Source organism: Cervus canadensis, chromosome 21 (genome assembly GCF_019320065.1).
Source record: "Cervus canadensis isolate Bull #8, Minnesota chromosome 21, ASM1932006v1, whole genome shotgun sequence".
Lineage (NCBI taxonomy): Eukaryota > Metazoa > Chordata > Mammalia > Artiodactyla > Cervidae > Cervus > Cervus canadensis.
This window is the reverse complement of record NC_057406.1, coordinates 19,989,139-20,014,818: the sequence shown is the minus strand read 5'-3', so window position 1 is coordinate 20,014,818 and position 25,680 is coordinate 19,989,139. Positions and strand designations below refer to the sequence as shown.

Here is a 25,680-nt window from a genome sequence, read left to right as displayed (position 1 = left end):
TTCACTATTCTGCTTTAATTTTCACCCTTAGTTTTTATTTTCTTTTGTTTCTTTTACCATAGAGGAGATGGTAAAAACTTAGTTCCTCTACTCAGAAAAAAATTGCATCTATACATCTATATTAAATCTATAGTCATAAAATTTAGCATTCAATTTCATGGTTTTCATAGGCGGTCTTATTTCTTGATGAAGATACCCTGCATGAAAGACTAGGGCTTCTAGACTCTAAAACTAATTCTTGAGCCCACCAGGCTCCCCTGTCCATGGAATTCTCCAGGCAAGAATACTGGAGTGGGTTGTCATTCCCTTCTCCAGGGTATCTTCCTGATGCAGGAATCAAATCCAGATCTCCTGCATTGCAGACAGATTCTTTATTGTCACAGCCACCAGGGAAGCCCCTTGGAGTAAAAAGGCTAATTCAGACTCTACACATGTCTTCTTTTTTATTTTTTAAAAGTTTTTTTTTCATGTTCATATTTGATTTGTTTTCTTGATGGTTTTCAAGTTCATATTTTTATAGCTATTTAAGAGTTGTTAAAGCCAAGGATATGGGTAATTGGCCTAGTACAGAAAACTGAGTGAGTGAGTGGATATTAAAAGATTCTTTTTAACCTGGAATGTAAGACTACATATTAATTGAAAAATAATAGTAAATTGTTTCTCTGTTCAAACCAAAGATAATGATTATGAAATATTGAGTTCAAGTTTCTAGGAAACTAGTATGAATTATAATGTAATATAAGTTGGAATTAATTGATCTTCAATTTTAAATTCATATTGAGTTCTTCCTTTTACCTCAAACTCAGTGGTAATGTTGTATTTCTCGATTTTGTTGGAGGTAAAACGGCTTTTTTTTCAGACTTTTTTTTTTTTCATTTACCTGTATAAACATATAATTATCTCTGATAAAATGATATATTTTAAGCATAATTTTTTTTTCTAATTGCTTCATGTTTGTCCTCCTGGCAAAATTCTGTGCTGTGCTTAAGCACTGAGTCGTGTCTGATGCTGCAAATTCACGGACTGTAGCCTTCCAGTTTCCTCTGTCCATGGGGATTCTCTAGGCAAGAATACTGGGCTAGGTTACCATGCCCTCCTCCAGGGGATCTTCCCAACCTAGGGATCAGACCCAGGTCTCCTGCATTGCAGGTGGATTCTTTACCATCTGAGCCACCATGGAAGCCCTTCTAGTTGGGAATGAATTAGATGAATTAAATTAAATTCTAATTTCATTTCTACTTGTATTTCTGACTTTAACGTGAGTACTGTCTAGATCTGGATCAACTTACAACTATAAACTTTGGACACTCAAGTATTATCAAGCATTAAGATTTAGCTTCCCTGGTGGTCAAGTGGTCAATAATCTGTCTGCCAATACAGGGGACACAGTTTCATCTCCAGTCCTGGAGGATTCCACTTGCCAGAGAACAACTTAACCCATGTACCACAACCACTGAGCCCACACTTTAAAGCCCATACTCCACAAGAGAAGTCACCTGAGTGAGAAGCCATCTTGCTGCAGCTAGAGAAAGCCAAAGGGCAGCAAGGAACACCCAGGGCAGCCAAAAAAAACAAAAAGAGATTTAGGCAACAACTAATGGCCAGATAGATACTGTATGAGATGGAAAACAGTAATGCATCGCCATTCTTCCTTATCTTCTATATTAAGAAGTGTGGAGGCCATTTGCTTGCAGATATTTTTACTGTCTTGAAAATTCTTCAATTCATCCAAAAAATAGTAACATTTCTCTCCACAACATGACCATTTACTTTTACATTCCTTTCCTTAAAAACAAGACATATTCCTTAGAGACCGTTCAGAGTGTATCTTGGAAGGAATACTCTGAAACTTAGCTACTGAGGAATCCTTTCTAGTCCTTGTAGAAACATTGATTTTCCTGGCCTTAGGGAGATGACTTATGTCCCTCCAAATCTATGCATAATATTAGTAAAATTCTCTAGCAAATATATCTTAGAAAATTGATGTTTTAGCTCACAACCTCTACAGAGAGCACTTCAGAAGGGAAAACAACTTCTTTGTATTCTCTAGACCAAGTAAAATCTATAGGTATAGGGCTGATCTTAACTTAGCATTGATACACTAACCTAGTACCTGAACTACATACCCATATGAGAGCATATAATAGTGATTAGAGAATGAGCTAAAGGAGATGTAGGATCTTTTGGTAGAAAAAGTATTATTTTGAGAAATGGTGACTTAAAAGAATATATCATGTATACAGAAGAATCTAACCACTGGGAAAGACTGAGTATGTTTTTCTGAAATTAAATAAAATGAAAGTTGGACTCCACAATTGGCTGAGTCTAAAATAACATCCAAATTGAGCAGGCTATCCGTTGATTGAGAGAAGCAGAGAAGAAGCTTGTCTGTCTCAGTCTCATATCTACATACCTCTATTAAGTTGTCTTTCTTTGAAAGTCTTGTTTTTAAACGCAGAATTTTCTTGTATTCTATTGTCCAGTGGGGGGTCTGGTAATCAACTCTGGAAAACTTTACTGTACATCATTAGCTCTAGGAAAACATAACATGGGGCAGACTAACAGGCATAATTTAAATATTCATATGTCAGTTAAAGTTCAGGCGTTTTATTCCTGTGCTTTTTAGTGAGATAAGACTATAAAGGAAGATAAAAATTACATCATAAAAAAGCCTAAATTTTGGGATGCTAAGGTATTTGAATTTTTAAGGTAAAGCTTGTGATCTCAACGCTAGCAATGACTACTCTGAAAATAATGTGAAGAAAAATGTTCCATTTACAATAACATCAAAAATAATAAATATTCAGGAACACATTTAACAGAGACATGTGAAATATATACTTTAAAAACAAAATCCTAAAAATTAAAGACCTAAATAAATGCAAAGATATCTCACATTTCCCTTATGTCACATATGAAAATTAACTTAAAATGGATCAAGCATACACATGAATAAGTTAAAACTATGATATTAGATAACATAGGTGAAAGTAGTGGTCCTGAATTAGGCAATGGTTTCTTAGATATGATACCAAAATCCCTTGTTTTAGAATAGCAATATTTATTTACCTCTTATATTATAGTGGTATAAAATTAGAGTCAATTGCCTACAATTCACATGGTGATCATATTGTTGCATAGAGAGAAAGACTCTCCTATAATCATTATTTAGGAAGGTTTGTTGTCCCATTTAAAAAAAAAATTTATTGATGGATAATTGCTTTATGGAATTTTGTTGTTTTTGTCAAATCTCAACACGGATCAGCCATAGGTATACATACATCCCCTCCCTTTTGAACCTCCCTCTCGTCTCCTTCCCCATCCCACCCCTCTAGGTTGATACAGAGCCCCTGTTTGAGTTTCCTGAGCCACACAGCGAATTCCCGTTGGCTATCTATTTTACATATGGCTGATTTTACACTTCATATTCTACCCCAAAATCTATTCCTATTTTCACTAGGCTAAGAGAGAGACAAAATATAAGCTATATTTGTATTAGAAGTTTGAAATCATTATGTGCCTTTCTGGAAATTTGTTATTGGAGAGGACCTACTCTGTTCTGGTATTTGGGTAACTAGAAAAAAATGGAAGTAATCTTTTAAAATATTAACATTGATCTAAATAATTCATAATGATTTTAGTTTCTTAGTTTAAACGTGGTGTTTTTAGGATTTAGGATGATATGGAAAAATATTACTTTAAGAATAATTAGTGAGATAATAAAAACTGGGGTGTGTTTATTTCAAAAACCTTAGAGAAGAGATTCTACCACCTCTTATAGCATTTGGTTTAAGCAAGCTCAAGAATTATTTTTCTCAATAAGGTGTTTAAGTTTCCTAAAGTATATCTTTGAGTTATGAAATCAGAAAATACCTATGCATATATTTAATTTTCCCTACAATTATTTTGTAATGTATACTTTGCACAATCTCAGGATAACCATTCAATATTTAGGCTATATGCACATATTAAAATAAGAGCTCTATTCCATAATAATATGAAATTTTAGAGGTACTGACGATCAGTAAAATGAAAAGTTCAATCATAATCTTTCAAAACTTGACTTACGTGGAATAAAAGTTATCACTCTCACCATAGACAAAACAGATGTTTCCCAAGATCACAACAATGAGCTTCACTCAAGGTGACAGTGAACCTGTGAGAAGAGAATAGGAAACACTGATAAAGGAGTGATGGAGATAGTTGTTTTAGAAGGGCAGAAGATGCCACATCCATGGAATTCATAAACATAAAGGTGGACCCGAAATCCACATGTACCATTGTAATACTCCTCTCAGAGTATACTACTGCATTTTCAGCGAATGTAACGCTTCACGAGTTGTAGATCAAAGGCGACAAATTACAGTAACGACAGAACAGGTAGTCCTGGAGGAAGGCACGGCACCCCACTCCAGTATTCATGCCTGGAGAATCCCCATGGACAGAAGAGCCTGGTGGGCTACACTCCACGCGGTGGCAAAGAGTCAGACACGAGTGAGTGACTAAGCACAGCCCAGCACACATGTCATATTAGAATATTGTGTTTCAAACTTCAGCTCGGAGCCTCATTAATAAAAGCATGTGAGTGAGTAAATGCTTTACACCCACAGTGGCATTTCCTCTCATGTCATTGAGGATAGTGAAAAACATTTTGAAAGTTTAACTCCACGTAGGTTTTCTCCTGCTCAGTTGCTGAACTTGATCTTTTCAGGATCTTACCTCTCATTTGCTGTCTCCTGGAGTCCTTAACCAGACTCGGTTCTGAGTAGCTTTCCTTTTGGTTCTTCATCTCTGTGGCTGTTTAATGTCAAGAATGGTGCTCTATGGAAACTTGACATAAGTAGTTAATACAAGGTGTATAAAATCACAAGAAGCCTTGAAAGGTTCACCTGGGTGATGTGTGAGACCAGTAACAGCACTCATTCTGCAGCTGAACAAGTCCAAGTTTAGTTCTCATTTCCGTAGACCTTTAGACAACTGTTTCATGATAGAGTAAGTAATTTTAAAAATTGTATTCTATGCTTAATAACCTAAAGGGGTGGGAATGGGCTGGAGGTGAGAGGGAGATTCAAGAGGGAGGGAACATATGAACACCTATGGCTAATTCATGTTGATGAATGACAGAAATCAAACCAATATTGTAAAACAATTGTCAATCAATTAAAAATAAAAAATATTAGAAAAATAATATTCTGTTTGACATAATGTTACTTCTTTATTGGAACAATGAATATTAGCAGATTAATGAAAAAGTTCATGAATAGCAATATCCTGATCAATCTAAAGTCATCTTTCACAGATACATTTTAAAACTGCTGTAATAACTGTGTTAAATTAAAATGCCATATTGGAAAAAATGATGCACCAATTACAGTGATAATTTTAAAATCCATTAAAAGTTAAAGACAGCTTTCTAAGGATGAGGGAATTGCAGTATTGCCATATATAGTACTTTCTGCACTAAACTACTTAAATTAGGACATTCATTTATGAAAAGGGAATGAGATACTATCAAATAATTTCTCTTTTGAGTGATTGTGGAGCCTGGCTAGGAGAATTTTGAGCATTACTTTGCTAATGGGTGAGAGGAGTGCAATAGTGTGGTAGTTTGAGCATTCTTTGGCATTGCCTTTCTTTGGAATTGGAGTGAAAACTGAACTTTTCCAGTCCTGTGGCCACTGCTGAGTTGTCCAAATTTGCTGGCATATTGAGTGCAGCACTGTCAGAGCATCATCTTTTCGGATTTGAAATAGCTCAACGGGAATTCCATCACCTCCACTAGCTTTGTTCATAGTGATACTTCCTAAGGCCCACTTGACTTCACATTCCAGGATGTCTCGCTCTAGGTCAGGGATCACACCATTGTGGTTATCTGGATCATGAAGATCTTTTTTGTACTGTTCTGTGTATTCTTGCCACCTCTTCTACATATCTTCTGCTTCTGTTAGGTCCATGCCATTTCTGTCCTTTATTGAGCCCATCTTTGCATGAACGTTCTCTTGGTATCTCTAATTTTCTTTGAAGAGAACTGTAGTCTTTCCCATTCTGCTGTTTTCCCGTATTTCGTTGCACTGATCCCCGAGGAAGGCTTTCTTATCTCTCCTTGCTATTCTTTGGAACCCTGCACTCAAATGAGTATATCTTTCCTTTTCTCTTTTGCCTTTCTCTTCTCTTCTTTTCTTAGCTATTTGTAAGGACTCCTCAGACAGCCATTCTGCCTTTTTGCATTTCTAAAAAATAAGAAATTCCATATATACATGTTAATATACTACACTGGCATTTCTCTTTCTGACTTACTTCACACAGTATAAGGCGGCTCCAGTTTCATCCACCTCATTACAATTGACTCAAATGCTGGTAAAAGTGGTCAACCACGTGTAAAAGAATGAATCTAGAACAGTGTCTAACACCACACACAATAATAAACTCAAAACGGATTAAAGATCTAAATGTAAAACTAGAAACTATAAAACTATTGGACAAAAACAGAGCCAGAACACTCTTTGACATAAATTACAGCAAGATCCTCTATGACTCACCTTGAAGAGTAATGGAAATAAAAATACAAATGGGACCTAATTCTACTTAAAAGCTTTTGCAGAACAAAGGAAACTATAAGCAAGTTGGAAAGGCAGGCTTCAGAATGGGAGAAAACAGCAGCAGATGAAACTGACAAAGAACTCCAAACTATACAAGCAGCTCATGCAACTGTATACCAAAAAAGTGAACAACCCAATCAGAAAGTGGGCCAAAGAACTAAACAGACATTTCTACAAAGAAGACATACAGATGGTGAGTAAACACATGAAAAGATGCTCAACATCACTCATTATTAGAGAAATGAAATCAAAGCAAAAACCAGAATGAGGTATCATCTCACACTGGTCAGAATGGCCGCCATCAAAATGTTGACACGCAATAATAGCTAGAGAGGGTGTGGAGCAAAGGGAACCCTCCTTCACTGTTGGTGGGAATGCAAACTGGTACAGCCACTATGGAGAACAGTGTGGAGATTCCTTAAAAAACTGGAAATAGAACCAGTCCAGTATTCTTAACTGGAGAATTCCATGGACAGAGAAGCCTGCTAGGCTACAGTCCATGTGGTCTCAAAGAGTTGGACACGACTGAGCGAATGAGCACACACAATTATATTTCAATTGTTTTTGAAAAAATATTCATTATCAGAAAAAATAATACAATTCATTTAAACTTTTATACAATCAGAATATTATTTCCATTTCATAAAAGGTCAAGTTACTCACACAAGCATCCAAACTCAGATTTTAATTCTCAAGCTTATGCTTGCAATTATATGCGTTTGGAAACTGGCAACTTTCTGCTCTTATTCCCCATAAGGTTAGTATAACACAGTACGTTCACCAAGTAAATAGTCTTCTATCCTGTAATAGAAAAAAGTGCATAATTCTATTATAGTCTATGAAGACAACTCATGAAACAATGGCATTTTCCAAGTAACTGGAATACAAGATATTTTAAAATGGTTAATTATGTCTTTAACAAGATTTCAATGAGTTTGTTATTAGGAAAATGGACTACAGAGTAGCCTATTTTTCAACATTGATATCAACATTTTATTAACTTTCAACATCTTCTTTCAGCTTTCTATAATTTGACTAAAACAAATGCATTTATATTGTTTTTAAAAATTTCTCTTTATGTACTTTTCCTCCTCTATATAGCAATCTTTTAAAAAAAACTTATTGTAGTTTTCAAGTTGAACCATTTAGCCACATCCATGGATGACCGCGACCTTCACAAGAGACTGTAATCCATGATATAATTGATAGGGATATCAGAAATTTCTAGCCCCAAATAAAGAATTTTCACTTGAACAGTTTTTAATGAAATGTTTTCATTAATTTTTAAAAGGTAAGTAAAGATGTGCTTTTTTTATAGGGTCTTTCATTCTTTAACATGCTATAAATGAGCATGTTAGATTCTAATGTAACACTAAAATACAAAAAGTTGAAAGCTGGAAGCTTTTAATATTGCCATAAATATTAACCAATGTCTCTACTTTTGATTCAAAATTAACTTAAACATTTATACTTATCGGTTTCTCTGTTTTCTAATGTTAATGAGGAAAATTCTTTTTTTTTTTTTTGAGGGCCATTTACAAAGGGAAATTTACAAAGACATGAATTAATTGTAGAGATCCCACAGAAGAATTCACCTTGTATAACAACTTGGGGATATTGACAGCTGTGAATTGTATCTAACATTAAGCCTGAGGGATAAGAAGGAGTAATTGACCTGGCTGTAGGGGGTGGCACAGGTAAGCCTTTCCTCCTGTGTTGAGAAAAATCATGTGGGCAACACAGGTGAGCCTTACAAGGGGGTCCATGAGAACACCTGCTAACAAGGAGCAGAAGAACTGGAAATCACCAAACATGCATTAATGGTTTAAAAATGTAAATAAAGTATCATAAAGTCATATTCCATTGTTTAATGGAGTATTAATAGATATTAGACAAACTACAAATATTAATATTTGTATACAATACAAATTCTATAATAATACAAATATCACTAGACAAACTACAAATATGTACGAAAACACAAGTGAATTCTAACAAAGATAATATGGACTGAATCAAGCCTTTAACAAAGTATTGGAAACGTGTAATATTTTATCATTTCCTCTTCATTATCTATATAAAGCAGAATAAAATTCTAAGTAGTGCAGGACATCAAAGTCGCATTCAACACTTTTTTCCACAAATGAATAGAATAGCAATCATTGGAATATGTAAACTACTCTTTTGGACAACAACCACAGGGAAATTCTGGAGAAAGATTGTGAATTACTGTTCAAAGCCAATTTGAATTTTAAAAAATAGAAGTTAACTTACATGTATGCATAGATATAAACAGGTATGTATGTATGTATGTGTATATATATATATATATATATATATATATATATAAAACATATCTATGCACCCTCAAGGATGGTACATAGAAAACAAATCTCACTCATACATTCACAGACAGGGTCAGTCTCTCATACCCCAATTTATGTCTCCATATAAAGCAAACATTATCTTCTCTTAACACATCTTGAAAATCAAGAAATGAAACTTCTATTTTAGAATAGCAAAATTATTTGTCTTTTACCATGTTACAGCAGGTGAAAATTGGAGTCATTTGCCAACAATGGACATGGTGATCATACTGTTGCTTAGGGAAAGCACACTCCCATGATCATTCCTTAGGAATGTTTGTTGCCTGATTTTATAAGTTATGTTCTATGCCTTAATCTTTTCTTATTTTCACTAGCCTAAGATAGGGACAAAATACAAGTTGCATTTACATCAGAGATTTAAATCATTATGTACCTTTCTGGAATCTTGCTATCGGAGAGGAGTTATTCTGCTCCTTCTTCCGCTTTGTTGATTACACCAAAGCCTTTGACTGCGTAGATCACAACAAACTGTGGAAAATTCTTCAAGAGATAGGACTACCAAACCACCTGGTCTGTCTCCTGAGAAATCTGTATGCAGGTCAAGAAGCAACAGTTAGAATTGGACAAGAAACAACAGACTAGTTCCTAATTGGGAAAGGAGTACATCAAGGCTGTATAGAGTCACCCTATTTATTTTACTTATATGTAGAGTACATCATGAGAAATACTGGGCTAGAAGAAGCACAAGCTGGAATCACAATTGCTGGGAGAAATATCAATAACCTCAGATACGCAGATGATACCACCTGTATGGCAGAAAGCGAAGAACTAAACAGCCTCTTGATGAAAATGAAATAGGAGAGTGAAAAAGCTGGCTTAAAACTTACCATTCAAAAAGTGAAGATCATGGCATCCAATCCCATCACTTCACGGCAAAAAGATGGGGAAACAATGGAAACAGTGAGAGACTTTAGTTTTTTGGACTCCAAAATCATTGCAGATTTGACTGCAGCCATGAAATTGAAAGATGCTTACTCCTTGAAAGGAAAGCTTTGACCACCCTAGACAGCATACTAAAACAGAGACATTACTTTGCTGACAAAGATCCATCTAGTCAAAGCTTGGTTTTTCACTAGTCATGTATGTAGTGAGAGTTGGACCATACAGAGAGCTGAGCACTGAAAAATTGATGCTTTTGAACCATGGTGTTGGAGAAGACTCTTGAGAGTCCCTTGGACTGGGAGGAGATCAAACCAGTCCATCCTGGGGAAAATCAGTCCTGAATATTCATTGGAAGGACTGATCCTGCAGCTGAAACTCCAATACTTTGGCCACCTGGTGGGAGGAACTGACTCATTGGAAAAGACAGTGATGCTGGGAAAGATTGAAGGCAGGAGAAGGGGACAACAGAGGATGAGATGGTTGGATGGTGTCACCGAGTCAATGGACATGAGTTTGACCAAGCTCTGGGAGTTGGTGATGGACAGGGAAGCCTGGCATGCTGTGGTTCTTGGGGTTGCAAAGAGTTGGACTTGACTGAGTGAATGAACTGAACTGAAACGTGACAAAACCATTACGGTTTTTACGGATGTTAAACAGACAGTAAAGCTGTATTACAAAGCCATTTTACTATCTATATGAAATAGAATGTCTAGAAAATGCAAATTACCAAATGTAGTACAACAACTATAAACCTGTATAACCTTAACATGTGTTAAATATATTAAGTTCACTGTGTAAACCTTCCTGCAAGAAATTCTAGGAGCTCTAATGGTAACAGCAGCGAATAATAACACTTAAAACTATGCCAGGTCTTCCACCATAAAACAGAGACTTCCATAGAGCCTTGATAACAAAACATGTCAAGTTACACAATATTAATGGATTCAGTCCAAACTCTTTGTGATAATGGATGAAAAAAAACCATCCTAGTCTAAATATGATATATGCAGTGATTTTTCAAAGGAGGAAAATACAGAATGATTTTTGTTGTTTTCTTCCAGGAATGTTTAATTGGTCAACATTGAAGGAAAGAGATATTTCAAAAACATTTAAAAATTTTCTCTTTCTATTGAAAGGAATATAGTAAAATGGTAACATGACTGGTTGCATATAAAACCCACAGGAAAATTGTGAATAATATGGATTTGCTTTCATGTTAGAAAGGTATATGAAAAAACCCCCCAAAACACCTCCTATTTGAGCATGAAATATTGAAATATTTTCCCCCAGTATAGGAAGGATACTTATAAGACCTTTACTGCACCATCTGTTCAACATTGGAAATAAAAGCCAATTGGGTAAAAGTAAGTCAAAATCATGGAAAACAGGAAAAAAGCAAAGAATAATAAGAAAAAGTTATTGCACCTGGAGGGAAGAAATAAAACGTGATTTTTCAGAGATGCACTATCTATTTATATAAAAAATCCAGAGGAATATATATTTGAAATGATAAAATTAATACATATAATCAGAGAAGTGATTGGGCACAATTGTATTTGCAGCAACAACTGCTACAAATTTAAAAACAAAATTGCTATTTAGAAAAGCATGGCTATGAAATGTCCATATTTGTGTGAAATTTCAATATTGGAAACCATAAAATATTATAGGGGGATTTCGCTGGTGGTCCACTGGTTCAGATTACCTGCTTCCCAGTGCAGGGATTGGGCATTCGATCCGTGTTCACTGAACCAAGATACCACATGCTGAACAGGGTCACACAAATAAACAAATAATAAAAATTGATCAATAAAATAGGGAGAATTTAAAGAAAACCTAATTGATTGGAAGGATAAAGCATGATATTGACTGGAAGAGTCAATATTGTAAGATGATTATTTCAGAAATTATATTAAAGATTAAATGCAGTCCCAAAGCAGTTAGTTTTTAAAAACTTTATTGAGGTATAATATACAGGCATAAAATTTATCTATTTAAAACATATAAATCCATGATTGTAAAATTATTCACAGTTTACAGCTGTCACTACTATCAAAATCTAGAAAGCTTTCATCAGTAATCAGTTTGCAGTCTTTTCCTATTCCCATCTCTTCACAACCCTTAGTAATCACTAATCTACTTTTGGTCTCTCTACTCCTGTTTTTGATATACATGGAAATGGGCTCATACAATATGCAATCTTTTAGAAGTTTGAATGCCATAAACATACTGTTGAGCAAAAAAAGTGAGACACAAAAGTAATGATACCTATATTTTTGAATGTGTGTATGATATTTCAATGGGGTTTCCCAGGTGGCCCTCGTGGTAAAGAAACTGCCTGCCAATGCAGGAGATGAGGGTTTGATCCCTGGGTCAGGAAGATCCTCCAGGGAATATGAAATGCTAGCCCACTCCAGTAGTCTTTTTAAAAAATTAATTAATTTATTTTAATTGGAGGATAATTACTTTAAAATATTGTGGTATTTTTCTCATACATCAACATGAATCAGCCATGGGTGCATGTGTGTTACCCCATCCAAGAACCACCCCTCCCACCTTCCTTCCTGCCCCATCCATCTGCGTTGTCCCAGAGCACCAACCCTGAGTGTCCTGCTTCATGCATCCAACTTGCAGTGGTCATCTATTTTATATATGGTAATATACATGTTTCAATGCTATTCTCTCAAATCATCCCACCCTCGCCTTCTCCCACATACTCCAAAAGTCTGTTCTTTATATCTGTGTCTCTTTTGTTGCCTTGCATATAGGATCATTGTTACCTTCTTTCTAAAGCCCATATATATGCATTAACATAGTGTATTGATGGTTCTCTTTCTGATTTAGTTCCCTCTGTATAATAGGCTCCAGTTTGATCCACCTGATTAGAACTGATTCAAATGCTGGGAAAACCGGTCAACCATATGTTAAAGAATGAAACTGGAACACTTTCTAACACCATAAACAAAGATAAACTCAAAATGGATTTAAGATCTAAATTTAACACCAGAAACTATTAAAACTCTTGGAGGAAAACAGAGGCATAACACCCTCTGACATAAATCACAGCAAGACCCACCTTGCAGAGGAATGGAAATAAAAACAAAAATACAAATGGGACCTAGTGAAACTTAAAAGATTTTGCACAATGAATGTGAAAAGAAACACCAACATTAAGAAGAAACAAGGAGATCACATGAACAACTTGATCTTCTGCTTCACAGAACCTCAAAAAGAAGAACAAGGACCAAATTTAATCAATGGAAGGAAATAACAAAGATTGAAGGGGAAATAAATAGAGACAGAAAAGCAATATACAAGATCAATGAAACTAAGAGCAAACAGAAAACTTGAAAAATACATCATAAATCATATTTCCAGGCATATTCACATAGCATACAGTAGTGGTGTCCCTGCATTCGCCTCTAGACAGGTTGACAACTGGGCGCTTGAAAGGTGGGTGCTGTGATTAGTTGTTCCGTCGTGTCTGACTCTTCGTGACCCCATGGACTGTAGCCCGCCAGGCTCCTCTCTCCATGGGGATTCTCCAGGCATATGAATGAATGTACAAACAATTTATAAGAATTACAAGATAAATATAAAACCAAATGTCTGTCTTGTGAAGTATTGACTTCCTTATATGCTTACTTGACAAATGAAATAAAACGAAACAAAGTAGAAATCCAAGCTTGTGTCAGAAGAAATTAAAAATGAAAAAGGTAAAATTAGGTGAAATTAAAACCAAATGAAGTAGAAGGAAGAAAGCAATAATTAGTGCAAAATCAAAACAAAGGACAAAATTACAATATGGAGAAACAACAAGACCAAATGTATTCTTATTGAATATATTTAATAAAATGGATAAAAAACTCTTGAAAAAAATTGAAAAGGGGGAATTTCCAGGTGGTTCAGTGGTAAAGACTCCATGCTTTCACTGCTGATGGCCCAAGTTCAATACCTGTTTGGGGAAGTAAGACCCAAAAGCCATGAGGTGAGGCAAAAATACTTTTTTTTGTTTTTAAAGAAGAATCAAATCTTTTACAAGTATAATAAATAAAGGGATAATGTATAGTTTTTACAGATATTAAACAGATAAAAAGCAATATTATGAATACATTTTAGTGTCCATATAAAATAGAAAAATCCTAAAATCCAAATCACCAAAATAAAGCACAGCAAATAGAAACCTGAGTAAACCTAACATATATTGTAAAACATTAAGTTCATTATATAAACCTTTCTACAGAATAGTTCTAGATGCTCAGATGGCATTGGTAGTGAATAATAACACGTAAAAATGTAGCAGTACTCTTTCACAAAGTTTCAGGTAAAAGAAAAAGAGAAATACTTCCTAATAATAGCTTTTGTAACAACCTGTCAAGTACGTAACATAACTGAAAACTCAGTTAAAGCTCTTTGTGAACCTAGATGAAGAAAAATAGCTTAATCTAGATATAGCATATGCATTGATTTTTTAAGACAACGGGCAACACAGATGATCACTGTGATTTTATTTCAGAAGTGCAAGATTGGTTTAATATTGGTTTAATGGAAGAAATAAAGGTAATTTACTTCATAATCATTATACAAAGAAAACATTTACCATTCCAACTGATGGAAAATAATGCAAATGTAACATCAACATCAACTGATTATAAAATTTGTTTGAAATATGAGAATATTATGGTTTCACATGAGAAAAGATATGATGAAAAATACCTTAAGATAAATGTCATATTTAAGGATGAACTATTGAAATCTCTTCCTTGACTAAGAAGAGATAGATACAGAATCTTTACTGTACCTTCTATTCAACTTTGGAAATTAAATTGTAGCCTATGAACATAAGTCAAGAAAAAAAAATAATTGCACCTGAAAAAAAGACATGAACAACTATTATATATATACTAATCTCATATAAAATCCATAAGAATAAATATTTGAAATGATGGACTTAATACAAAAAGTCAGAGAACTTATTGACTATAAGACCAACATGTAAACCTCAATATATTACTCTTTACTGCACCAAAAATTACTAAAATTTTTAAAATAAGAGTGTCATTTACAAAATCATGACTATGAAACACCCAAGTATATTTAACATCTCAAAACAGAGAAACACAAAATCTGACAGGGAAAATTTAAAGAAAACCTAACTCATGGAAGGATAAAGCATATCGACTGTAACAACCAATATTTTAAAGATGACTCTCTTTATAAATTATTTTAAATATTAAATGCAATCCCAAGAAGTTTTTATTTTAAACAGATTTATTGAGGTACAATTTGCACACCATAAAATCCATCTATTTAAACTATATAAATCAGTGATTTTAAATATGTTCACAGTTTACAGTCATCACCACTATCAATATCTAGAAAATATTCATCACTGATCAAGTAGCAGTCATTTCCTTTCTCATCTCCCCATAGCTCTTGGTAATTGCTCCTTTTGGTCCTTGTTCTCAAATATGTAATTTTTTGATATATCATGTAAACAGACTCAGGAAACGTGACATTTTGGAAAGTTTGAAAGCCACAAACATATTGTTGAGTAAAAAAGGCCAGACACAAAAGGAGTGATATCTATACTTTTTGGTGTGCATATTATATTTCAACAGCGTTTTTAAAATTAATTCATTTTTTATTGAAGGAAATTTTTTTGAATTTTTATTTTGAATTTTTATTTTTTTATTTTATTTTGAACCTTTATTTTTATGTCTATTTTAAATTTTTATTGGAGGAATTTATTGAAGGAATGTTTATTGAAGGAATTTACAGAATTTCGATGTTTTCTTTCAATAGTTTTTGAAAACATTATTAAAACAAATAACATAATTCATTTCAAAATTTATGTAATCATAACAATATTTCCTTTTCATAAAAGATAAAGTTACTCAACAGCATCCAAACTCACTTTTTAATTCTCAAGCTTATGCTTGCAATTATATGCATTTGGAGTCTGACAGTCTTCTGCTTTTATGCCCCACGAGGATAGTACAGCACACTTACGTTCATCACGTATATAGTCTGTTATACTGTTATAAAAAAAATGCATAATTCTGTTATATTCTATGAAGACAACTCATGAAGCAATAGTATTAATACGTAACTGTAATAAAAGATATTTTGAAAATGGGTAATGATGTTTTTAATAAAATTTCAGTATGAGTTTGTTATTAGGAAAATGGGCTACAGAGTAGCCTATTTTTGAACATTTATATCAACATTTCATTAACTTTCAACATCTTCTTCAGCTTTCTATAATTCAATGAAAACAAATGTATTCATATTATTAATATTTCTTTATTTTTCCTCTTCTATACAGCATTCATTTTAAAAACTTACTTTAGTTTGAAAGTTGAACCGTTTAGCCACATCCATGGTTGACCATGACCTTCACGAAAGACTGGAATCCACGATGTAATTGATAGGGACATCAGAAATTTCTAGCCCAAAATAAAAAATTTTCACTTAAATATCATTATGAAAAATTGTTATTAATTTTTAAAATGCAAGTCAAAGGATGAATTCTTTCATAGGACCTTTGGTTCTTTGAACAAAATGAGTATGTTAGATTTTACATCTGACACAATAACACATAAAAGCTGAGTACACCAAAGCCTTGGACTGTGTGGATCACAACTCTGGAAAATTCTTAAAGAGATTGGAATATCAGAGAAATTGGTATTTCTTACCTGCCTTACCTCCCTCCTGAGAAATCTGTATGCAGGCCAAGAAACAACGGTTAGAATCAGACATGGAACAACAGACTGGTTCCAAATAAGGAAAGGAGTATGTCAAAACTGTATACTGTCACCCTGCTTATTTAACTTATATGCAGAGTACATCATAGGAAATGGCAAGCTGAATGAAGCACAAGCTGGAATCAAGATTGCCAGGAGAAATCTCAATAACCTCAGATATGCAGATGACACCCCCCCCCCCTTATGACAGAAAGTGAAGAGGAACTGAATAGCCTCTTGATGAAAGTGAAACAAGAGTGAAGAAGCTGTCTTGAAACTCAACATTTGAAAAACTAAGATCATGGCATCTGGTCCTATCACTTTATGGTAAATAGATGGGGAAACAATGGAAACAGTTACAGACTTTACTTTGTTTGGCTCCAAAATCACTGCAGATGGTGACTGCAGTCCTGAAATTAACACTTGCTCCTTGGAAGAAAAGCTATGACCAACCTAGACAGCATATTAAAAGCAGAGACATTGCCAACAAAGGTCCGTCTAGTCAAAGCTATGATTTTTTCCAGTAGTCATATATGGATGTGAGAGTTGAACCATAAGGAAAGCTGAGCGCTGAAGAACTGATGCTTTTTTTTGTTGTTGTTGGAGGCTAATACTTTACAATATTGTAGTGGGTTTTGTCATACATTGACATGAATCAGCCATGGATTTACATGTATTCCCCATCCCGATCCCCGCTCCCACCTCCCTCTCTACCTGTACCCTCTGGGTCTTCCCAGTGCACCAGGCCCGAGCACTTGTCTCATGCATCCAACCTGGGCTGGTGATCTCTTTCACTATAGATAATATACATGTTTCGATGCTGTTCTCTCAAAACATCCCACCCTCGCCTTCTCCCACAGAGTCCAAAAGTCTGTTCTGTACTTCTGTGTCTTTTTCTGTTTTGCATATAGGGTTATCATTACCATCTTTATAAATCCCATATATATGTGTTAGTATGCTGTAATGTTCTTTATCTTTCTGGCTTACTTCCCTCTGTATAATGGGCTCCAGTTTCATCCATCTCATTAGAACTGATTCAAATGAATTCTTTTTAACGGCTGAGTAATATTCCATGGTGTATATGTACCACAGCTTCCTTATCCATTCATCTGCTGATGGGCATCTAGGTTGCTTCCATGTCCTGGCTATTATAAACAGTGCTGCAATGAATATTGGGGTGCACGTGTCTCTTTCAGATCTGGTTTCCTCAGTGTGTATGCCCAGAAGTGGGATTGCTGGGTCATATGGCAGTTCTATTTCCAGTTTTTTAAGAAATCTCCACACTGTTTTCCATAGTGACTGTACTAGTTTGCATTCCCACCAACAGTGTAAGAGGGTTCCCTTTTCTCCACACCCTCTCCAGCATTTATTGCTTGTAGACTTTTGGTTAGCAGCCATCCTGACTGGCGTGTAATGGTACCTCATTGTGGTTTTGATTTGCATTTCTCTGATAATGAGTGATGTTGAGCATCTTTTCATGTGTTTGTTAGCCATCTGTATGTCTTCTTTGGAGAAATGTCTGTTTAGTTCTTTGGCCCATTTTTTGATTGGGTCATTTATTTTTCTGGAATTGAGCTGCAGGAGTTGCTTGTATATTTTTGAGATTAATCCTTTGTCTGTTTCTTCATTTGCTATTATTTTCTCCCAATCTGAGGGCTGTCTTTTCACCTTACTTATAGTTTCCTTTGTAGTGCAAAAGCTTTTAAGTTTCATTAGGTCCCATTTGTTTAGTTTTGCTTTTATTTCCAATATTCTGGGAGGTGGGTCATAGAGGATCTTGCTGTGATTTATGTCGGAGAGTGTTTTGCCTATGTTCTCCTTTAGGAGTTTTATAGTTTCTGGTCTTACATTTAGATCTTTAATCCATTTTGAGTTTATTTTTGTGTATGGTGTTAGAAAGTGTTCTAGTTTCATTCTTTTACAAGTGGCTGACCAGTTTTCCCAGCACCACTTGTTAAAGAGGTTGTCTTTTTTCCATTGTATATCCTTGCCTCCTTTGGCAAAGATAAGGTGTCCATAGGTTCGTGGATTTATCTCTGGGCTTTCTATTCTGTTCCATTGATCTATATTTCTGTCTTTGTGCCAGTACCATACTGTCTTAATGACTGTGGCTTTGTAGTAGAGTCTGAAGTCAGGCAGGTTGATTCCTACAGTTCCATTCTTCTTTCTCAAGATTACTTTGGCTATTCAAGGTTTTTTGTATTTCTATACAAATTGTGAAATTATTTGTTCTAGTTCTGTGAGAAATACCGTTGGTAGCTTAACAGGGATTGCATTGAATCTATAGATTGCTTTCGGTCGTATAGCCATTTTGACAATATTGATTCTTCCAATCCATGAACACGGTATGTTTCTCCATCTGTTTGTGTCCTCTTTGATTTCTCTCATCAGTGTTTTATAGTTTTCTATGTATAGGTCTTTTGTTTCTTTAGGTAGATATACTCCTACGTATTTTATTCTTTTTGTTGCAATGGTGAATGATATTGTTTCCTTGATTTCTCTTTCTGTTTTCTCATTGTTAGTGTATAGGAATGCAAGGGATTTCTGTGTCAATTTTATATCCTGAAACTTTACTATATTCATTGATTAGCTCTAGTAAGTTTCTGGTAGAGTCTTTAGGGTTTTCTATGTAGAGGATCATGTCATCTGCAAACAGCGAGAGTTTCACTTCTTCTTTTCCTATCTGGATTCCTTTTACTTCTTTTTCTGCTCTGATTGCTGTGGCCAAAACTTCCAAAACTATATTGAATAGTAGTGGTAAGAGTGGGCACCCTTGTCTTGTTCCTGTTTTTAGGGGAAATGCTTTCAGTTTTTCACCATTGAGGGTAACGCTTGCTGTGGGTTTGTCATAGATCAGATCTTGGGCCATAAATCTAGTCTTGGTAAATTCAAAAAAATTGAAATCATTCCAGTCATCTTTTCTGACCACAGTGCAGTAAGATTAGCTCTCAATTACAGGAAAAAAATTGTTAAAAATTCAAACATATGGAGGCTAAATAACACACTTCTGAATAATCAACAAATCATAGGAGAAATCAAAAAAGAAATCAAAATATGTATAGAAATGAATGAAAATGAAAACACAACATCCCAAAACCTATGGGACACTGTAAAAGCAGTGCTAAGGGGAAGGTTCATAGCATTACAGGCTTACCTCAAGAAACAAGAAAAAAGCCAAATAACCTAACTCTACACCTAAAGCAACTAGAGAAGGAAGAACTGAAGAACCCCAGGCTTAGTAGAAGGAAAGAAATCTTTAAAATTAGGGCAGAAATAAATGCAAAAGAAACTAAAGAGACCATAGCAAAAATCAACAAAGCTAAAAGCTGGTTTTTTGGAAAAATAAACAAAATTGACAAACCATTAGCAAGACTCATTAAGAAGCAAAGGGAGAAGAACCAAATTAACAAAATTAGAAATGAAAATGGAGAGATCACAACAGACAACACTGAAATGCAAAGGATCATAAGAGACTACTACCAGCAGCTCTATGCCAATAAAATGGACAACTTGGATGAAATGGACAAATTCTTAGAAAAGTATAACTTTCCAAAACTGAACCAGGAAGAAATAGAAGATCTTAACAGAGCCATCACAAGCAAGGAAATCAAAACTCTAATCAGAAATTTTCCAGCAAACAAAAGCCCAGGACCAGATGGCTTCACAACTGAATTCTACCAAAAATTTAGAGAAGAGCTAACACCTATCTTACTCAAACTCTTCCAGAAATTTGCAGAAGAAGGTAAACTTTCAAACTCATTTTATGAGGCCACCATCACCTAATTACAAAACCAGACAATGATGCCACAGAAAAAGAAAACTACAGGCAAATATCACTGATGAACATAGATGCAAAAATCCTTAAAAAATTCTAGCAAACAGAATCCAACAACATATTAAAAATATCATACACCATGACCAAGTGTAGGGCTTTATCCCAGGAATGCAAGGATTCTTTAATATCTGCAAATCAATCAATGTAATACACCACATTAACAAACTGAAAGATAAAAACCATATGATTATCTCAATAGATGCAGAGAAAGCCTTTGACAAAATTCACACCCATTTATGATTAAAACTCTCCAGAAAGCAGGAATAGAAGGAACATACCTCAACATAATAAAAGAACTGATGCTTTTGATCTGTGGTGTTGGAGAAGACTCTTGAGAGTCCCTTGGACTGCAAGGAGATCAAACCAGGCAAGCTTAAAGGAAATCAGCCCTGAATATTCATTGGAAAGACTGATGCTGAAGTTGAAACTCCGATACTTTGGTCACTTGCTGTGAAGAAATGACTCACTGGAATAGACCCTGATGCTGGAAAAGATTGAAGCAGGAGAAAAGGATGACAGGGGATGAGATGGTTGGATGGCAAACTCAATGGATGTGAGATTGAGCAAGCTCCAGGAGTTGGAGATGGATAGGGAAGCCTGGCAGGCTAGGCTGCAGTCCATGGGGTCTCAGAGTTGGACTTGACTGAGCGACTGAACTGAACTGAACTTAGTTCTCTGAATAGAATGAGCATGTTAAATTCCAAATGTAATACTAAAATCATAAAAGTTGTAAGCTGGAATTTTTAATATTGCAATAAATATTAACCATGTCTGTACTTTTGACTCAAAATTAATTCAAATATCTATACTTATCAGTTCCACAGTTTTCTAATGTTAATAAGGAATTTTTTTTTGAGGACCATTTTATAAAGGGAGTATTTACAAAGACATGACTTAGTTGTACATATCCAACAAATAATACACTTAGTATATCAAAACTTGGGATATTGACAGCTGTGAATTGTGTCTAACATTAAGCCTGAGGGATAAGAAGCTGGAGTAATTAAATAGAATATGTGCAGTAAGGAAAATTCTGATTCAAGTAATTTAGGGTTTTTACTCATGTCAAAACTAATATAACAAGGCTTTAAATAAGTTTCAAGATTCTGTGATGTTCTTTTTTCTGGATACTGTGAGTATATCATTGCATTTCTCTACTATGATACATTCCTCAGAATTTCCATTTTAGAAGAAAATTAAGGGAATAAAATTGAGAAAATAAGTGACATGAGAGCCGAAGATTTAGTTTTCTCAGTCTGACACCATTCTTTGACTAGATAAACCCCAGAGCAATCTATTTCTGTGGAATCCAGTGGATGAGATAAGGGGTCAGAGAATCATTTCTGTCTGTTATTCCCTGCTCAGTTCAACTGTAGACACGGAGACTAATGAAAGACACAAGAAAGAAGAACCCTGCATGCTGGAAAGAGAAAAGTGAAGAGGTTTGAGACTATCCAGTAGCCCTAATCCTCTATAATCTCTAATGACTTCTCCATGATGAGAGAACAAGGTGGGAGGGGCGGGAACAATAATTACGGGTACCTTGTATAGGGGACTTGATGAAAGTGAAAGAGGAGGGTGAAAAAGTTGGCTTAAGGCTCAACATTCAGAAAACTAAGATCATGGCATCTGGTCCCATCACTTCATGGGAAATAGATGGGGAAACAGTGTCAGACTTTATTTTTCTGGGCTCCAAAATCACTGCAGATGGTGATTGCAGCTGTAAAATTAAAAGACGCTTACTCCTTGGAAGGAAAGTTATGACCAACCTAGATAGCATATTAAAAAGCAGAGACATTACTTTGCCAACAAAGGTCTGTCTAGTCAAGGCTATGGTTTTTCCAGTGGTCATGTATGGATGTGAGAGTTGGACTGTAAGAAAGCTGAGCGCCAAAGAATTGATGCTTTTGAAGTGAGGTGTTGGAGAAGACTCTTGAGAGTCCCTTGGACTGCAAGGAGATCTAACCGGTCCATCCTAGTGGAGATAAGTCCTGGGTGTTCATTGGAAAGACTGATGTTGAAGCTGAAACTCCAATACTTTGGCCACATCATGAGAAGAGTTGACTCATTGGAAAAGACCCTGATGCTGGGAGGGACTGGGATCAGGAGGAGAAGGGTACAACAGAGGATGAGATGGCTGGATGGCATCACCAACTTGATGGACATGAGTTTGAGTAAACTCTGGGGGTTGGTCATGGACAGAGAGGCCTGGCGTGCTGTAATTCACGGGGTCGCAAAGAGTCGGACATGACTGACTGACTGACCTGAACTGACTGTATAGGGGACGACAGAGGATGAGATGTTTGGATGGCATCACTGACTCAATGGGCATGGGGTTGGGTAAACTCTGGGAGTTGGTGATGGACAGGCAGGCCTGGCGTGCTGCAGTTCATGAGGTCGCAAAGAGTCAGACTCGACTGAGTGACTGAACTGAATCGTATCCTCCCCACCATCTGATGAGTGACCTGGGCCTCTTACTTCCCAACACCCAGTGCCTAACCTAACTCTAGCAGGTGGCACAGGTCAGCCTTTCCTCCTGTGCTGAGAGAATCCTGTGGGCAACACAGGTGAGCCTTACAAGGGGGTCCATCAGAACACCTGCTAACAAGGAGCAGAAGAACTGGAAATTACCAAACGTGCATTAATGGTTTAAAAATGAAAATAAAGTATCATAAAGTCATATTCCATTGCTTAATGGAATATTAAGAGATCTTAAAATAAGCCAACTACAAATATGTACAAAAACACAAGCGAATTCTAACAAATACAATATTGGCTGAATCAAGCCTTTAATAAAGTGTTTGAAACACTTAATATCTTACCATTTCCTCTTCATTATCTATGTAAAGCAGAGTAGAATTCTTAGTAGTGCAGGACGTCAAACTCCCATCCAATGTTTCTTTTTCCAAACTAATAGAATAGCAATTGTTGGAATATGTAAACCACTCTTTTGGACAACAACCACAATGAAATTCTGGAGAAAGATTATGAATTACTATTCAAAGGCAATTTGAATTTTAAAAAACAAAAATTAACTTACATGTATGCATAGATATAAACATGTATGTATATATATAACATAGCTATATGCCCTCAAGGCTGGTACATATAAAACAAATCTCACCCATACTTTCACAGCGTCAGTCTCTCATACCCCAATTTATGTCTCTATATAAAGCAAGCATATAAAATATCTCCTCTTTACATGTCCTAAAAATCAAGAAATGAAGCTTTTATTTTAGAGTAGCAAAATTATTTGTCTTTTACCATATTACAGCAGGCAAAAATTGGAGTCAATTGCCAACAATGGATATGGTGATCATCTTGTTGCATAGGAAAAAACACTCTCCCTTAATCATTATTTAGGCAAGTCTGTTGCCCGATTTTGTAATTTATCTTCTACCCCTAAATCTTTTCTTATTTTCACTAGCCTAAGGTAGAGACAAAATACAAATTGTATTTATATCAGAACTTTAACATCATTATGTACCTTTTTGGAGTCTTGCTATCGCAGAGGAGTTATTCTGCTCCCGTATTACAGTAGCTACAAAATTAATCATTATAAAAATTAACATTGCTCTAAATAAATCATAATGATTTCAGTTTGTGAGTTTGAAATTCAGTTTATTGTTTAGGATTAGAGTAGTCTGGAATAAAGCTGATTTTACCAAGAAAAATTAATTGGGTAATGAAGATTTGGTGGAAAAAATATTTTAAAAACCTAAAGGAGCAGATTTTACCACCCCTTACCAATCTCAAAAATTAATTTGTGTTTCTCAATAAGATCTTTCAATCTCCTAAAGCATGCTTTTGAGTTATGAAAACGGAATATCCATATACATACTCTCTGTAATTATCTTGTGTCATATGTATTTCACAAATTCCAAATACATTATGCATTTAGTCTAATTGCATATATTTTAATGATAGACACATTCTATAATCTTGTGAAATGTTTACAGAACTGACCATCATTAAAGTGAAAAGTTCCCTTATAGTTTTCTCAAAAATGTACTTACAGGGAGTAACAACGATCATTGTCACCACAGTGGACATGAGGACAAGGCAGATGATTCCCAGGATCCCAGCAATGCACTTCTCTGGAGGTGATGGTGAACCTGCAGGGAGATAAAAGGAGACAGTGAGAAAGGAGTGAAGGAGTGCTGGGGACAGTTGGTTAGATTTTATATACACGAGAACCCATATGAACAGGGATTTATGGATATAAACTTGGACCCCAACCCATTTCTACCACTGTAGTCTTTCTCTAACATATATCACATTTTCAGCGAATATAATGCTGAATGAGTTGTTGATCAAAGACTTCAAATTATAGCAATGCCAGAATTAAAGTAGTCTTCCAATCTCACATTAGAATACCATAACCAACTTTAAACACCCTTTCTCAAAATGAAAAATATGTGAGCTTTTCCCCTGTCTTCCTCCACACCTCTGCACCCCAACTGCAAATCCTAAAACAGTTTTTTTGTGTGACTAGTAAGTGTTTTACCTTTGGAGTGGTAGTTCTTGTCATTCTCACGAAGATTCTGAGAAGCATTTTGAAGATTTAGTTCTGCATATGTTAATTCCTGCTCAGTTATTGAACTGGAACTTTTAGAAATCTTCGGTTTCATCTGCTGTGTCTTTGAGCTCTTGACTGCCTTCAGTTCTACATAAGTTACTCCTTGGTTATTCATCTTTGCAGCTGAGTGAGGTCAAGGACCATGCTCTAAGTGAACTGAGGAATCAGTGGTGTAGATGAGATAAGAACCTTAGTATAATAAGATGGGTGGGGCAAAGAGTTTAGTGTTCACTTTGCAGCTGAACAAATATAAAACCTGCTTCTAAATTCCTCAGTACTTTAAACAAGCCTTTCATGAAAGAATACTTTTTAAAAAAGATATTCTGTATTTGACAATATATTATTGGTTGAAACAATGAAAAGCAATAAATTAGGGAGCAGTAAAAAAGTTCGTGACTAATAATGTCTTCACTGAAGTCAGATTCCATAGAAATATTTTAAAATCATCATGATGCTTGTATTAAAATTAAAATGTTCTATTAACAAGGGAGATTCACCTATATTTATAGTAATTTTGAAATTTAATAATGACTTAAGGACTAAGTTCTTTAAAGATGAGGAGAGAGAATGTTGGCATATACAACAATCTCCTACACTAAATTACACTATTTGGTGACTTACTTTGATGAATGAAAGGGGTGCCAAATGG

The 25,680-nt window shown here is 35.2% G+C and overlaps 1 protein-coding gene across 2 annotated transcripts; it reads right to left on the bottom strand.

Annotated features, from left to right (window-relative positions):
• Window positions 1-13,684: 13,684 nt before the first annotated feature.
• LOC122423733 (NKG2-A/NKG2-B type II integral membrane protein-like) lies at window positions 13,685-25,166 on the bottom strand. Of its 2 annotated transcripts, XM_043441066.1 has the most exons (7): window positions 24,960-25,166; window positions 24,469-24,567; window positions 23,940-23,993; window positions 23,272-23,423; window positions 16,217-16,317; window positions 15,786-15,906; window positions 13,763-13,823 (listed from the first exon to the last, which is right to left on the bottom strand). In XM_043441066.1, the coding sequence occupies exons 1-6, from the start codon at window positions 25,144-25,146 to the stop codon at window positions 15,789-15,791; spliced, it is 711 nt and encodes a 236-aa protein (XP_043297001.1). In that variant the 5' UTR covers window positions 25,147-25,166; the 3' UTR covers window positions 13,763-13,823; window positions 15,786-15,788. The 2 variants fall into 2 exon arrangements, with proteins under 2 accessions (XP_043297002.1, XP_043297001.1); XM_043441067.1 differs by lacking the exon at window positions 15,786-15,906 and having other exon boundaries at window positions 13,685-13,823.
• Between the last annotated feature and the right edge of the window lie 514 nt (window positions 25,167-25,680).

What these genes read in the sequence shown, in the direction of transcription:
- LOC122423733 (XM_043441066.1), bottom strand. Translation starts at nt 25,146, where the DNA reads ATGAATAACCAAGGAGTAACTTATGTAGAACTGAAGGCAGTCAAGAGC. An exon ending in GATAGCAAGACTCCAAAAAG is followed by an intron (nt 23,424 to 23,939) that starts GTACATAATGAT and finishes ATCTTTCTCCAG; the next exon opens with AATTTCATTGTGGTTGTTGT. An exon ending in TAGATAATGAAGAGGAAATG is followed by an intron (nt 16,318 to 23,271) that starts GTAAGATATTAA and finishes ATTTTGGGCTAG; the next exon opens with AAATTTCTGATGTCCCTATC.